Genomic DNA, 16,854 nt, shown 5'->3' on the forward strand with positions numbered 1-16,854 from the left:
ACTTGATCCTCTGCTGCCTTCACTACTTCATCCCTCAAAGCTACCCATTCTTCTTCTACTGTATTTCTTTCCCCCATTCCTGCCATTTGTTCCCTTACGCTCTCCCTGAAACTCTGTACAACCTCTGGTTCTTTCAGTTTATCCGGTTCCCATCTCCTTAAATTCCCACCTTTTTGCAGTTTCTTCAGTTTTAATCTACAGTTCATAACTAATAGATTGTGGTCAGAGTCCACATCTGCCCCTGGAAATGTCTTACAATTTAAAACCTGGTTCCTAAATCTCTGTCTTACCATTATATAATCTATCTGAAATCTGTCAGTATCTCCAGGCTTCTTCCATGTATACAATCTTATTTTATGATTCTTGAACCAAGTGTTAGCTAAGATTAAGTTGTGCTCTGTGCAAAATTCTACCAGGCGGCTTCCTCTTTCATTTCTTAGCCCCAATCCATATTCACCTACTACGTTTCCTTCTCTCCCTTTTCCTACTACCGAATTCCAATCACCCATGACTATTAAATTTTCGTCTCCCTTCACTATCTGAATAATTTCTTTTATTTCATCATACATTTTTTCAATTTCTTCGTCATCTGCAGAGCTAGTTGGCATATAAACTTGTACTACTGTAGTGGGCTTGGGCTTCGTGTCTATCTTGGCCACAATAATGCGTTCACTATGCTGTTTGTAGTAGCTTACCCGCATTCCTATTTTTTTATTCATTATTAAACCTACTCCTGCATTACCCCTATTTGACTTTGTATTTATAACCCTGTATTCGCCTGACCAGAAGTCTTTTTCCTCCTGCCATCTAACTTCACTAATTCCCACTATGTCCAACTTTAACCTATCCATTTCCGTTTTTAAAGTTTCTAACCTACCTGCCCGATTAGGGGATCTGACATTCCACGCTCCGATCCGTAGATTTATGAATGATGAAATACAAGTCTTTGGGATCTTCTGTGATTTACCGAGAACATTTGATTGTTGAAAAAAGTGTGTGTGAAATCTTATGGGACTTAACTGCTAAGGTCATCAGTCCCTAAGCTTACACACTATTTAACCTAAATTATCCTAAGGACAAACACATACACCCAAGCCGGAGGGCGAACTCGAACCTCCGCCGGGATCAGCCGCACAGTCCCTGACTGCAGCGCCTCAGACCGCTCGGCTAATCCCGCGCGGCACATTTGATTGTGTCAATCAAAATATTGTATTAGAGAAATCAAGCTTTATGCGATACGTATTTCAGCACATACCTAATTTAGTTCCTATATAAGAAATCGAACTTATAAAGTTACCTTAGGCTGTTCAAGTAATGCAAAGAAGGTTGCCTTAACGTATGTATGGGGAAAAATTATAATGGAAATCCCACTGGTTTCAATCACTGTTCCACCACTGTTCTTGCTTTATGTTAATGCTATGCCATTTTATTTCAAGCAGGTGCCAGAATTAGTACCATTTGCAGATGATAACAAGCACTGTTGTAAAGCTGAACAAAGAAGGGCCAACAGAGAATGTAGTAAACGATGTTTTTGAAAACGTTACTGAGTGGCTTTGCTTAAATACACTAGCTTTAAAGTTCGAAACAACACGCAGTTCGTCCGGTTTTGTACTGTCAAAAAATCTCACCTCCTGTTAACGCAGTGTACCACCAAGAAATACGGAACAGGATAGAATATTGTGAGTTCATAGGTGTGCATACCAATGAAAACTTAAACTGCTACACCTGATGTTGTATTTAGGTTCGACTACTTTTGCTATAAGAATAATAGGCAACTTTAGGGGTACGTAAGTTAGTAAATTAACATATTTTGCGTATTTGTATTCACTGATGCCTTATGGGATAATCTTCTGTGATAATTCCTAACTTATGCGAAAAGTATTAATTGTACAAAACAAAGTAGAATTGTGTGTAGGGTTGACACATATACATCTTGCAGGCATTTCTTTAAGCAGCTGGGAATGTTAACCACAGCCATACAGTACATTTATTCGCTAACTAAATTTGTTGTCAACAATCCATCGAAGTTCGAAAATAAGAGATATATTTAAAAGCACGATACTAGAAGGAAAAATTTTCTGCATTATAATTAATGAATCCAACTTAGGCACAGAAAACTGTGAAATATGCAACTACAAAACTCTTTTACAATCTACCCATGCATATAAAATGTCTGACAGATAGCAAAAGTATTTCCAAATGTAGATTAAATTGCTTACTCCTTAACAACTTCTATACTGCAGAGGAATTGTTGAGTAGAGATAGTCAGTCATAAAAAAATTGTAAATAACCAGCATGCGGTCATTGTAAATATTATGTTTTTAATTAGTTATGTATATAAGTGTTCTACGTCTGTTCTGTTGATACGTTCCACACCGTAGCTTTTAACGTGAATTTCATCAAGGGGGCAAGTAAGTAACTAAAAGACCCGCCTGCGACGAAATCATCACTAACGCAGCGCGAGCTCAGAATGGGAAGGATGGGGAAGAAGTTCGGCGCGTCCTTTTCAAAGCAACTTCCCAAGCATTGGCCTTAATCTATTTAGGGAAACCACGGAAAAATCTGGATGGCAGTGCGGAGGTTATAATCGCCGTCCTCCGAAACGAGAGTCCAGTGTGTTAACCGATCACTTAGTGACGGTCTCCAATAAAGCAGAGCCTACTTGGTTCCACATGCGTAAGCACACATTTTCTCCACTGTTCAAAACTTTTCTGCTTGTCGTTTCCCGCGAAGCTCCTTCGTGTTCGAAACTTACTGCCAGATTAAAACTGTATACCGGACAGCGGCTCGAACCAGGTACCTTTTCTTTCGTTGGTAATCCTTTCACCTACTCAACTGTACACGCATGGCTCACGATCTGCCCTGCCCGCCTCACTTCTATCCGTGAATCTGTCTCACCTTTCCAACTTCACAAAAATTCTGCTGCACACTTTGTAGGACTATCATTCCCGGAAGAAGGTATATTGCAGGGAACTGGCTTACAGTACAGGGATTATTTCCAGAATGAAATTTCACTTTGCCGCGGAATAGGTGCTGTTCTGAAAGTACCTCTCAGATTAAAACTGTGTGCCGACTTTTTTCTCTCTCGAACTGGAGATCTTTTACTTTCGCAGGCAAGTGCTGTACCGACTCTGTTTTTTACCCGGATCTCCCACATAATATGAATAGTTGCCTTAACTGCCTTGTATGCAGGTAAGTGTTCTACCGCCTTTTTTAAATTTAAATAGGAACAACAGAAAACAAAAAACTGCCTTTTTGTTGGAGTTACAAAATGACATTAACGATTTTCTATGTAAGTTGAACAGTATAACTATGAACCAGACTGACGTAAAACTAACATTGTACTAAGTAGTAATCTTTGGAAAGTTAAACATACATCAGCAATTGAAAAACACAATAAAATTATGTTGAGAAGAAATACTTCTCCTACTACGCCTCAGATTTTAATGAATATCTTTCAAAAATTAAAGCAAATCATGGTATAACACTTAAGTGAAGTTAAATTTCAGTAACAACAATTCCATTGCCACGCCACAAATAATATTTGTGTATTGCTTGAAAGATATTAAACTAAACATTATTTTCGCATAACAAAAAGAAGAAACACACAGCACAATGGAGAACGTATTTCCAATCCCCCGCTGCTCTGTCATCCGAGTATGCCTCGTCGTAGGCATATCGTGTCCACCGATTCTTGTCTTCTGTTCATTCTTTCATCGCATCGATAATTAAACTTCTTCTACTATGGACATTCCAACTATGCGGGGGATCTTGAAACGCACTCCATAGGAAGTTAGAGAAAAACTGTCGGCATTTCGGATTGCTCACAATCTTCAGATGTCGTTCCTGTAAAAAAGGTCCAGAAGACCATCACATTCCTTGGGCCATCTGTGAACAAATAGAGCACCGTATGGCCTCGAAGCCACTTTACTGAATTCGTTTTAGTACGTGGGCAGTACGTCCAGTCCGGGAAGAATATAATCCCTGGTCCTGTGTTGTGTAGTCCAATTCGAAGAAAAAATGGTTCAAATGGCTCTAAGCACTATGGGACTTAACATCTGTGGTCATCAGTCCCCTAGACTTAGAACTACTTAAACCTAACTAACATAAGGACATCACACACATCCATGCCCGAGGCAGGATTCGCGCCTGCGACCGTAGCAGCAGCGCGGTTCCAGACTGAAGCGCCTAGAACCGCTCGCTATAGCGGCCGGCGATTCGAAGACAGAATGTGATCATCTGTATCGACAAAACGGCACACTTCTGCCGAGGGGATGCATATGAGGCGGTGTTCATCGTTGTCCAGAGTTTAGCACTGAGGAAACAATGGTGAATCTGTCATATGAATCGCATGGTGTCTGGTTCGGGTAACATTTTTACCATTAACTGTTAGGTACCACATCGCACGTGTCTCTGTGGCTAAGGAAATATGGTGTATCGATCGACATACTACATGCCAAATGATATGTGGATGCTTCTTCTCAGTAGGATTGCTGCGTCATCCGGTCATTAGTATCCGATAGGTGCCAAGCGCCGTTGCACGTCTGGCTTCGTGCAGAGCCGTCCGAACGTAGCTGCAGTCTAAAAAAAAAAAAAAAAAAAAAAAAAACAAAAAAAAAGAAACTTATATGGTGAAACGACTGTGAAATGTGCTGTACGCCACTGTTGCCATTCTAGAAACTGATACCAGTTTTCTTCTATTAAGATTTCTGTCAGACAAGTCTGATATCGTCTTCACACTTTAACATTGTGCTAATATGTAGCGCCGCCGTTCAATGGTCAACGTGCGCAAAACCAAGTGCACCTCTACTGAGAGGGAGGGTAAGGGCGTCGTATCTGACTTTAAATAGTAGACATGCACTTACGAAAGAACCGAACACGGCCAGTATCCATCGCGCTATCATCACCGGCAGGGGGAGTACTTGAGTAAAGTGCGGAATTCGTGACGCCAGGTAGGTGTTAATTTATGTGATCCGTTGGATCGTGTCTAATGCCCGTGTGATGTTCCCTCTAACGTCCGCCGCGACTGACTCTAGAAGTCTCTTATAGCTGTACGCTGCTGTGCGACGTATGTCGTTGGTAAAAACAATCCCTAGGAATTTCAAGGTATCCATGAGCCGTAATGGTGCTACACATTCTTTCGTCAGTCCAACACCAAAATTCATCGCTACAGACTCGCCCACATTTAAACGGCTGCCTGTGCTAGTTCCATATTCGCATATCCAATCTAAAGCCACACTCATATCGTTTTCATTTCGCACTATCAGCACCTGGTCATCCGCATATGACTTGCACGTTAATGTGTATCCTCCGTTATCAAGCGGTGCCGTAGGCCGAAAAGTAACGAGCCGAGAGCCAGTGTATATAATGTCTTAGGTAATGGACATCGTTGTCTGAGAGAGCTCGCTACGATGAGAGATTTTGTCGTGCGTCCAGTGACGAGCACTTTGTAGGAGGCATTGCTGAGTAACCACATCACGACAGTGATAAATGGTCGTGGAAACCGCATATGTGTCACGATCTCTACAAGATAGGCGTGGCTTATTCTGTCAAAGGCTTGATCAAAATCTATCGACGCCAGTGCTGCATGGACGCGGCTAGGGCTATCAGATCGCGATATTCAACAAGCGCCGTCTGGATGTTGTTATCTCTGCCGACCGAAGTCTCATCGAGTGAGATCACTTTGCGTAACACTCTTCGGAGGCGTGCTGCTAATAATCTGGTGAATACATTAAAGTCGCAGTTAAGGAGTGTCAGTGGTCGGTAATCCCGTATCCGTGTACCACCCGAGGGTTTCTTTATCGAGATAATCAGTCCCACCATAGCCGGTCGCGGGTGGCCGAGCGGTTCTAGGCGCTTCGGTCTGGAACCGCGCGACCGCTACGGTCGCAGGTTCGAATCCTGCCTCGGGCATGGATGTGTGTGATGTCCTTAGGTTAGTTAGGGTTAAGTAGTTCTAAGTTCTAGGTGACTGATGACCTGAGATGTTAAGTCCCATAGTGCCCAGAGCCATTTGAACCATTTTTGAGTCCCACCGTACAACCCGGCGGGGCATGACAGGTGACATTAATTCGCGGCAGATAGTAGTCCATCGTGGTGCTATCATGTAGCTAAAGGTCCTACAGAATTCCAGAGGGAGGTCATGTGTTCCCGGCATTTATTCACCGCTATCCTACCAATGGCTTCCATCACCTCCTCCTCTGTAATCTCCTCCATTAGTCGCACTTTCGCCCCTGGTTCAATAGTGCCCAAAATCGTATTTGTAACTTCGTTAATGGCCGCCATATCGATATCCATTGCATTGTAACGTTGAGCGTACTGTTCTACAAAGGCGTTGCCTATTTATTTTTGCGATGTTAAGTGTCTGCCATCATCCGTGTCCACGGAACGTGCCAGGGCTCTTGATCTCCAATTATCTTCAGTGGTATCTCGACAGGCTGTGTCCCACAGGTGGGCGACGTTCATTTTTAAAGGACTGCGGCTACGCTACACTTGCTGCTGCCAGAGGGAGGTTGCACAGACGCCGTATGGTCAGTATAGGCTGTAGGCCACAGCTCCGCTTCCAGGATCTCAGCGTTCAAATTACGTGTAACATATATTCGGTCGAGACGGCTTGCGGAGTGACTCGTTGTATGGGTGTATCCGGGACGTAGGCCATGGACGTGTTCCCAGATGTCAACAAGATGAGTAGTCTGCACCATCAATCGTAGTTCTTGGCGCGGGGTATATCGAGGAAATCGATCTTCCGGTGCAAGTATACAATTAAAATCTCCGCCAAGGTTTAATCGGTCGCGTCGACCTTGGAAGAGTGGGCCAATTTGCTCTGCGAAGAAGCGGGAACCCTCTCGCCTCCTGTCTGCATCGGGCGATGCATCGATGTTGATGAGTCGTCCATCAAGTACTGTGATTGTCAATCCCCGCGCCGACGACAGGTACCGGACATCCTCTGCCGAGGAGCCTTCTTTGAGAAGCACTGCTGTGCTGCTGCCAGCTTTGGAGGCGTTTCATATGTAGGATTCGCATCCGTAAATGACCGGAAATTCATTGTCGTATACTTATCGCAGGAGGACGACGTCGATGTCCACTGCTTGTAGCCTATCTTCAAGTAATGACCTCTTAATCTGCGATCCTATGTTATTTATATTGATAGAGGGAACCCGATATGCTTGTCTTCGTTCCATCGCCGGTCGGAGTGGTCGTGCGGTTTTAGGCGCTACAGTCTGGAACCGAGCGACCGCTACGGTCGCAGGTTCGAATCCTGCCTCGGGCATGGATGTGTGTGATGTCCTTATGTTAGTTAGGTTTAAGTAGTTCTAAGTCTAGCGCACTGATGACCACAAATGTTAAGTCGCATAGTGCTCAGAGCCATTTTTTTTTCTTCTTTCCATCGCATGTGTATCGGCGATGGGAGCTTACGTCGACGCCTGTTGCGACAGTCAGTAGGTCTCCTTCACAATCAACAGCCCAGTCTACATGGGACAAGTTTGCCGTCGGCCGAGGCTTTCCGTCCCCGCCTCTCTGTGTCTCCTCTTCTACTACCTTGGATTGGCAGTGGACTGCTGGTAACTGTGCGTTGTCAAATTTTTCAGGTCGCTCTTGACGTATGCTGCTGTCGAGACGATGGTGTTCTGAATGTGAGGTCTCAAGACCCTCTCTAAGTTGACCGTCTTCTTTTGGCGCGTGTAGTTCCCTTCACATTCCCATTGCGTCCAACATTATGCATTTTTACATTCTAACGCTCCACATTTCGGAAATACTGCACCATTAGCCAGCTGGCTCTATGTAGACCCATAATGACGCTCTTTTCAAACTCTGTCAAGTGCTGGTAACGTTGTCTCGCACTACCACGTGGCACGCTCTGTACTCCTTTAATGTGCTCCTTAACCAATCTGACTTCTTCTTTTCGTTCTTATTCTTTCATTCCTTGGCTCCTCACGGGCGTAGGTGAACCGGCTGTGGTACAACTAGCCGCTCAAAAGCCTTTATACTAACACAAATAATTTTAAAATATTAGAAAAATTTACACGTTTTTTAAAATAATTTAAAATATGATTACTCACTGATAGTATTAGGGATAAAACTACCCAACTACTTCACTGCACCAAACCCGAAAGGAGTATACAGGGTGGGAATAATTTGCAAGAGTAGATGCAGGTTTCTGATGACGTAAAGTGTGGGATCTCAGTGGAGCGAAGGGTCTTATCCGGAATGGTTTCAATGAAGGACGGTAGATTATAAGAAAACGTGGAATTTCGGATGTGAATAACAAGCGTGAAATCAAGCTATGGTTATAAGGGGAGAGGGTGGTAGAGGATGGGACGGGAAGGGAAGAGGGAGCCGTAATGGTGGAGAGGATAGGAAATGTCTTCATTCTGAGAGGAAGAGTAAATGTCACGGCGGATGGGAGATGGAGACTGTTAAAATTGCTCAGAGAGACGATATGGACAGAGTGTAAATGTAGGGTTTGTGGGATGTGCTGCTACAGGTGTAACAACATGCCAGAATTGGACATTATAAGGGAAGCATGGGGTTGTTACAGGCGAGTCTGCGGGATGTGTAGGGTATCCTGAAGTGTATGAGACGAGAGGGAAAAATGGGAATCTGATGAACCGATAAATGATTCGAATAGAAGAGGGTAAACGGATACAGAATGCAAGGAGGAGTTCGTGGCGTTCAAGGCTGTGCAGAGGGTGACAGGTTTTTGATTGGAAAGGATATTCAAACTACAGTAACAAAGCAGAGGGTAGAACAGATCAAGGCTTTGTACATGTTGGGGACAGTGGAGGGATGCAGTTCCTTACTCGATCAGCACGTGCACGGCCTTGACATGAAATGTGAAGCGCCCAGAATGCATGGACGAGTATGAGCATAACGTCGTAAATGTACTCGCAGTTGGCGAGTAATCCTCTGTGGCAGGTAGAAAGGCACCAGAGTGCATGATATTGTTTGTGCTTGCTGTTGCTACCACACTTCGTAGGATATGTATGGTCGTGAACAGCGTCAGATACTGGTTGATCACTGTAAGGGACCCGGAGATGCCGGGTACTTGTATGAGACAGCGGTCTCGGCGCCTGAAATAGCTTGAAAGGACCTCATTGTATGCCTCCATTTGGCCACACAGCTGAGCTCTGTAATGCCCAGATTTCTGAAACGTACGGATATGACAGTATCTCGATCTTGGATTGCATGGGAACGATAGGGGAGAAATAAACATCGTCGAGGTTCCAGTCGCCAATGCCTCACAATCACGAGAGATAATCGCCGTACTGTGCACCAAGCACATAGTAACTCATAGTAACTTGGCATTAGAGAACAAGTAACAGACTCCCAGCAACATTCTGTGTCATCCCGCACCGTTGGTCGGAGACTAACAACAGCCGGTCTGGAGAATTAATATCCATTGCTTAGGTTACCGTTAAGACAACACAAACGAATGCGTTTGGAGTGGTGCAGTAACAGGGAACCGTGAGTTGTTGGTAAATCCCTTAGCATTGTTTTCAGCGATCAGACGCGGTTTCAGCAATACCCTGGCTGAATATCGTCGCAACCTGTGGGCAGGTCTCATTCTTTCACTGTTTCAGAGAGGCACAGCGATGTTATTCCTGACGTCATGTTCTGGGTAGTCTTGGGATATGACTTCAGGTCCTGGCTGGTAGTGACTGACAGTAGAACAAAACATCAGGGACATCCTGCATCCTCATGTGTTACCTCTCATGCGACAGTATGATGGAGCCATTTTTCAGTAGAACGATGCTCGTCCACACAGGAACATGTCTCTATGAACTGTTTCCGTGATGCTGATATATTCCCATGGCCAACAAGACACTCAGTTCTGTTCCCGGTAGAACATGTGTGAGACCAGGTCGGACGTCAACTCCGACCCAATACCAGTACCCAGGGTATCAAGGACCAGTTACAACAGTTGTGGGTCAGCTTGCCCCAGGAGAGGATGCAACCCTTCTCAACCGAATCAGTGCGTGCACTCAGGCCAGAAGGCGTGCGGCGTCACACTGATAAGTGAGGCCATACTGCCTAGTTCTTCGTAAAGTTTACCCGATTTTGTATTCACTGAAATAATACCACATACCCTCTCAACCCGTGACGTTTCATTTCGTTTCCTCCTCCCTTGTAGGTGCTTCACGTTTGGTGATATGAAGGGACCGCTGGTACACCTGGCTGACGGGATACAGGGTTATGAAAGTGGAGTCATAGGTATACTGAAAAAGATGGAAAGGAGGTGGTGCCCTGCCTTCACATGTGATGCAGTACACACTTATTTTATACCTTGTTGGGCCCGATAAATGTGGTCATGTGGTGACAACATAAGACAGAGTAGTTGCCTTTTCAACTGTCATAGGTCACTGCGACCCTAATCGTTTACATCTCTGCTGATGGTATGTACGGGGGCGTTAAGTAAGTACGAGTAATTCAACTTTTTTTTCGGAAAACAGTTTAGTTTTATCAAGGATTCCTATACACCACATTATACCCGCATGCTTTGGCTACAAAACGATATTTAGCAACATGATCTCCGTTCTTTGCGATGGTCTTACACACCCTTACTGGTAGGGCCTGTAATGGTCGACATCGAAGCCAACGCTCTGCTGCACAATAACCTCCCCGACATACACGTACCGCTTCCCGCGGGTAGTATCTTTCATTGTGTCACACAGATGGTAGCCGGAACATGCGAGATCTGGGATTTAGTGTGGATACGGAAGAACGGTTCAATTTAGTTTCTTGAGCTCTTCTCGGGTGCACGGAGTTGTGCGAAGCCTTGCGTTTCATGGAGATGGAGAAGTCGTTTGCATATTTGTGGCGACGAACATCCTGAAGTCGTTTCTTCAATTTTCTGATGGTTGCACAGCGCATTTCCGAGGTAATCGTTGTGATATGAGGTAGGGCACCAAACAGAATAAAGCCTTCAGAGGCCCAGAGGACCGTCGCCATGACTTTACCGGCTGAGGATGCGGCTCTGAACATTTTCTTCGGAGTAGAGGTGGTGTGGCGCCGCTCCATGGACTGCAGTTTCGTTTCCGTTTCGAAGTGATGAACCTGTGTTCCATCGCCTGTGACGATGTTCGTCAAAAAAGTGTTACGATCAGCCACGTACTGCACAAGCAATTACGCACAGATGGTCCTTGGTTGTCCTTTACGGTCTCCTGTTAGGCACCATGGTACCCAGCAAGCACACACCTATGAGTACCCAAGCTGGTGGACGAGTGTGTCAGCACTACCAGCAGAGAAGTCCAGTTGAGCAGCTAGGCGTTTGCCTGGAATCCACTGATCACCTGGAATGAGAGTGTCCGTATACTGCCAGTCGGCACGTGGGCGATCGGACCGATTTTGCGTTACCTCGCTGCGATGATAACAAACGCCTCGCCCAACGACTCAACGTCCGTTTCTTCACTACCAGATCTCCATAGACATTCTGCAAGTGCCTCTGAATATCTGCGATGCTCTGCTTTTCTGCCAAAAGAAACTCTCTGCTCGGAACGCACGTCCAATACAGACGCCATTTTGAAAGCGAAGTACAGCGGCGCCGCTACCAGAACTTCATGAAACTAGATGGGCTGAAGCGGAAATATTCCACGATGTCCCGCAGCAAATTCTGCATTTATCAACTGCAATTGGTGGGCAAAAAAAAATTTGATGTATTCCTTATTGAACGCCCCTCGTACGTACATGTACACTACTGGCCATTAAAATTGTTACACCAAGAATAAATTGGACAAATATATTACACTAGAACTGACATGTGATTACATTTTCACACAATTTGGGTGCATAGGTCCTGAGAAATCAGTACCCAGAACAACCACCTCTGGCCTTAATAACGGCATGATGCGCCTGGGCATTGAGTCAAACAGAGCTTGGATGGCGTGTACTGGTACAGCTGCCCATGCAGCTTCAACACGATACCACAGTTCATCAACAGTAGTAACTGGCGTATTGTGACGAGCCAGTTGCTCGGCCACCATTGACCAGACGTTTTCAGTTGGTGAGAGATCTGGAGAATGAGCTGGTCAGGGCAGCAGTCGAACATTTTCTGTATCCAGAGAGGCCCATACAGGACCTGCAACATGCCGTCGTGCATTATCCTGCTGAAACGTAGGGTTTCGCAGGGATCGAATGAAGGGTAGAGTTATGGGTCGTAACACATTTGAAATGTAACGTCCACTGTTCAAAGTGCCGTCAATGGGAACAAGAGATGACCGAGACGTGTAACTAATGGCACCACTAACTGTAACGCCGGGTGATATGCCAGTATGGCGATGACGAATACACGCTTCCAATGTGCGTTGACCGCGATGTCGCCAAACACGGATGCGACCATCATGATGCTGTAAACAGAACCTGGATTCATCCTAAAAAATGACGTTTTGCCATTCGTGCACCTGGGTTCGTCGCTGAATACACCATCGCAGGCGCTCCTGTCTATGAAGCAGCGTTAAGGGTATTGGCAACCATGGTCTCAGAGGTGATAGTCCATGCTGCTGCAAACGTCGTCGAACTGTTCGTGCAGATGCTTGTTGTCTTGCAAACGTCCCCATCTGTTGACTAGGGAACGAGACGTGGCTGCACGATCCGTTACAGCCATGCGGATAAGATGCCTGTCATCTCGACTGCTAGTGATGCGAGGCCGTTGGGGTCCAGCACGGCGTTCCGTATTACCCTCCTGAACCCACCGATTCCATATTCTGCTAACAGTGACTGGATCTCGACAAACGCGAGCAGCAATGTCGCAATACGATAAACCGCAATCGCGATAGGCTACAATGCGACCTTTATCAAAGTCGGAAACGCGATGGTACGCATTTGTCCTCCTCACACGCAGCACCACAACGTATCTCCAGGCAACGTCGCTGTTTGTGTATGAGAAATCGGTTGCAAACTTTCCTCTTGTCAACACGTTGTAGGTGTCGCCACCGGCGCCAACCTTGTGTGAATGCTGTGAAAAGCTAATCATTTACATATCACAGCATCTTCCTCCTGTCGGTTAAATTTCGCGTTTGTAGCACGTCATCTTCGTGGTGTAGCAATTTTAATGGCCAGTAGTGTATTAAATTGAGTCTACGTGCGACGACACCTTACAGATGCCTAACCTTTTTTGTGAGTCAGTGTACAGCTCTGGTTGTAGTGTCACTTTACAACTGTCGTGTGCAGGCACGGAGGACCCGTGCTCGGGCCACGCGTGCGCGCGCGGCGCGGAGTGCGTGGAGCGCGGCGGCGCGCCGGTGTGCGAGTGCCCGCGCTGCCCGGCAGAGTTCGCGCCCGTCTGCGGCTCCGACGGCCTCACCTACGGCAACGAGTGCCGCCTGCGCGCCGACGCCTGCCGCCGCGACGCCGACCTCCACCTGCTGCACGACGGGCCCTGCGGTGAGTCCGCGGCCCGGCGCTCGACCTCTGTGGCGCGAAGACAAATTATTTCACTATTTCGTAAGACTAGACTTTTACAAACTTTCGCCATATACACTCCTGGAAATTGAAATAACAACACCGTGAATTTATTGTCCCAGGAAGGGGAAACTTTATTGACACATTCCTGGGGTCAGATACATCACATGATCACACTGACAGAACCACAGGCACATAGACACAGGCAACAGAGCATGCACAATGTCGGCACTAGTACAGTGTATATCCACCTTTCGCAGCAATGCAGGCTGCTATTCTCCCATGGAGACGATCGTAGAGATGCTGGATGTAGTCCTGTGGAACGGCTTGCCATGCCATTTCCACCTGGCGCCTCAGTTGGACCAGCGTTCGTGCTGGACGTGCAGACCGCGTGAGACGACGCTTCATCCAGTCCCAAACATGCTCAATGGGGGACAGATCCGGAGATCTTGCTGGCCAGGGTAGTTGACTTACACCTTCTAGAGCACGTTGGGTGGCACGGGATACATGCGGACGTGCATTGTCCTGTTGGAACAGCAAGTTCCCTTGCCGGTCTAGGGATGGTAGAACGATGGGTTCGATGACGGTTTGGATGTACCGTGCACTATTCAGTGTCCCCTCGACGATCACCAGTGGTGTACGGCCAGTGTAGGAGATCGCTCCCCACACCATGATGCCGGGTGTTGGCCCTGTGTGCCTCGGTCGTATGCAGTCCTGATTGTGGCGCTCACCTGCACGGCGCCAAACACGCATACGACCATCATTGGCACCAAGGCAGAAGCGACTCTCATCGCTGAAGACGACACGTCTCCATTCGTCCCTCCATTCACGCCTGTCGCGACACCACTGGAGGCGGGCTGCACGATGTTGGGGCGTGAGCGGAAGACGGCCTAACGGTGTGCGGGACCGTAGCCCAGCTTCATGGAGACGGTTGCGAATGGTCCTCGCCGATACCCCAGGAGCAACAGTGTCCCTAATTTGCTGGGAAGTGGCGGTGCGGTCCCCTACGGCACTGCGTAGGATCCTACGGTCTTGGCGTGCATCCGTGTGTCGCTGCGGTCCGGTCCCAGGTCGACGGGCACGTGCGCCTTCCGCCGACCATTGACGACAACATCGATGTACTGTGGAGACCTCACGCCCCACGTGTTGAGCAATTCGGCGGTACGTCCACCCGGCCTCCCGCATGCCCACTATACGCCCTCGCTCAAAGTCCGTCAACTGCACATACGGTTCACGTCCACGCTGTCGCGGCATGCTACCAGTGTTAAAGACTGCGATGGAGCTCCGTATGCCACGGCAAACTGGCTGACACTGACGGCGGCGGTGCACAAATGCTGCGCAGCTAGCGCCATTCGACGGCCAACACCGCGGTTCCTGGTGTGTCCGCTGTGCCGTGCGTGTGATCATTGCTTGTACAGCCCTCTCGCAGTGTCCGGAGCAAGTATGGTGGGTCTGACACACCGGTGTCAATGTGTTCTTTTTTCCATTTCCAGGAGTGTACATAGTCTTATCACGTCTCCCAGAGAGAAGGAAGGAAGATCAGGGTTTGACTTCCCATTCAAATGAGGTAATAATGAACGAAGCAGAACGTTTCGAGGATGGGGAAGCAAATCAGCTGTGCCCTTCCAAAGGAATCACTCCGCCAGGAGCGATTTCGGGAAGTTTTGAAAACCTCTGGAGCCCTAGCATGGATTCTGTCCTCCCGAATGCGAGCCCAGTGTGCTAACCATTGCGCCCTCTTGCTCAGAAAAGAGGGAAGTCTGCATTCGATTTTAGCCCCGTATGTAACACAACAAATACCTTGTTGATATTCAGTTTCTCGCCAAGCTCTCTGGTTTGATGTGACGTCTGTAGTAAATCACCTTCTCCATCCTAGCAACATTCCTGCAAGTATATGAATGAGTGGTATCTGTACTTTCGAACATGTCAAAAAGAACGGACACTGCGGATTCATATAACTGATTGGCCTCCAAGGGCAATGAATCCCAAACTTCAGTGCAGATGCACATTTACATTGACCTCCTGTGGGAACCTAAATTTAACGAGCGTGAAGGACATGGGCGGGCACTGCAGATGGGTGGCACTACGCGGAAGTGTGGTCGAGCAGGGAGCTTGCCGAGATTGCCCGTCCATTTGCCATAAACACTGTGTCCAGGTAGCGCAATGGTTAACGTCACTGCCTAGTAAGCAGGAGTTTGCACTTGGCGGCTGAACCTCCCGCCTGGGAACTCCCGGCCACTGGTGCCATACAATCATTCCTATTTTTGGATGCCAATTGTACTGCCGGCACGGTAGCTCAGCGTGTTCGGTCAGAGAGCTGGTTGGCCTCTATAATAAAAAAAACTGAGTGAAAGGATCAACAACGAACTTGAACGGATGTCATGTGACGTCCGCAACGATCAACAACGAAGAAAATGGAATAAAAAGTAAGTAAGCAGTAGATCCCGGGTTCGAGTCCCAGTCCCGCACACATTTTCCCTCTGATTCCGCATAAACCCCCGATGTTGCCGATGTCATTAATTCCTTCCCTTCCCTTTCTGCCCCCTCTACCTTCAATTTACGTGCTTCCTGCAAATGCTGCGGTGTCATGTTTTTCATTGGCCGTACTCTACATGTAGGATGCACACAGTAAGGAATCTGACGACTGAAGTGGGTATCCGAAGCAAGCGTTACGTGTAGGTTATGTGCTCGCTGGTGACGATTTTCTTACTCCCAGACGTTCGTGAACGCTGCCTTGGTCGGAAAAAAACTAACCACTGTTTCTCCTCCTCCACGTCATGTTGATGAACTTAATTACAGTTCGTAATGCCACTGGTACTTGCTGCCGGGAGATACATGTATGATTATATTAGAGACAGCGTACATAAAAGCTTTCTACACACATCACGAAAACCGCTATGGAGGGTCACCTAAGCCATGCAGCTACAAACTTTGATGGTGAGACATATTCTGCAAAATGAGATTTATATGAATCTCGTGCTTTTGTAGGTGGGACACAAACTACAGCCTAACGATTCCGTAAGGGAGGAAGCTTTTTTGTAGGAATTTTAGGGCCACTACTGAATAGGGTTTTTCAGATGGTTGCGAGGGCCACAAATGCAGGCACTATGCTGAGTGCAAAAGTGACGAAGCGACATTCACTTAGACTGTAAGTGTCTGTAGGTTCAGTATACGCATATGGCGAAAGCAAAGCTCACGCCTTCATCGAAGTCGAACAGGAGAGCCCAAATTTAAATTTAATTTCGGCCTTTCCGAAACACCATGCGTTTGACACATTTTTGACCACTGAGAGATTCATCCTTTGAACACAAATTTATATTGGTTAATGCCACATTTCATCCGCTGAGAAGGACGAAAGAGGCTCATTTTTCAGCGTGAACGAACATCAAACAGGACATATGAAAGTCCGGAAGTAACAGAATTGACATTTGTGAGATCAGTAAACTGAAATGCATT

At 46.9% G+C, this 16,854-nt stretch overlaps 1 protein-coding gene across 1 annotated transcript in view; it reads left to right on the forward strand.

Annotated features, from left to right (window-relative positions):
• The window catches only part of LOC126158394 (agrin-like), a 422,061-nt gene that overhangs the window by 103,969 nt on the left and 301,238 nt on the right, over window positions 1-16,854 (forward strand). Inside the window, exon 5 of the mRNA XM_049916440.1 lies at window positions 13,168-13,380. Within this exon, the coding sequence (XP_049772397.1) occupies window positions 13,168-13,380 (213 nt within the window). The remainder of the gene's footprint in view (window positions 1-13,167; window positions 13,381-16,854) is intronic.

This window comes from Schistocerca cancellata, chromosome 2 (genome assembly GCF_023864275.1).
Source record: "Schistocerca cancellata isolate TAMUIC-IGC-003103 chromosome 2, iqSchCanc2.1, whole genome shotgun sequence".
In the NCBI taxonomy this organism is placed as follows: domain Eukaryota; kingdom Metazoa; phylum Arthropoda; class Insecta; order Orthoptera; family Acrididae; genus Schistocerca; species Schistocerca cancellata.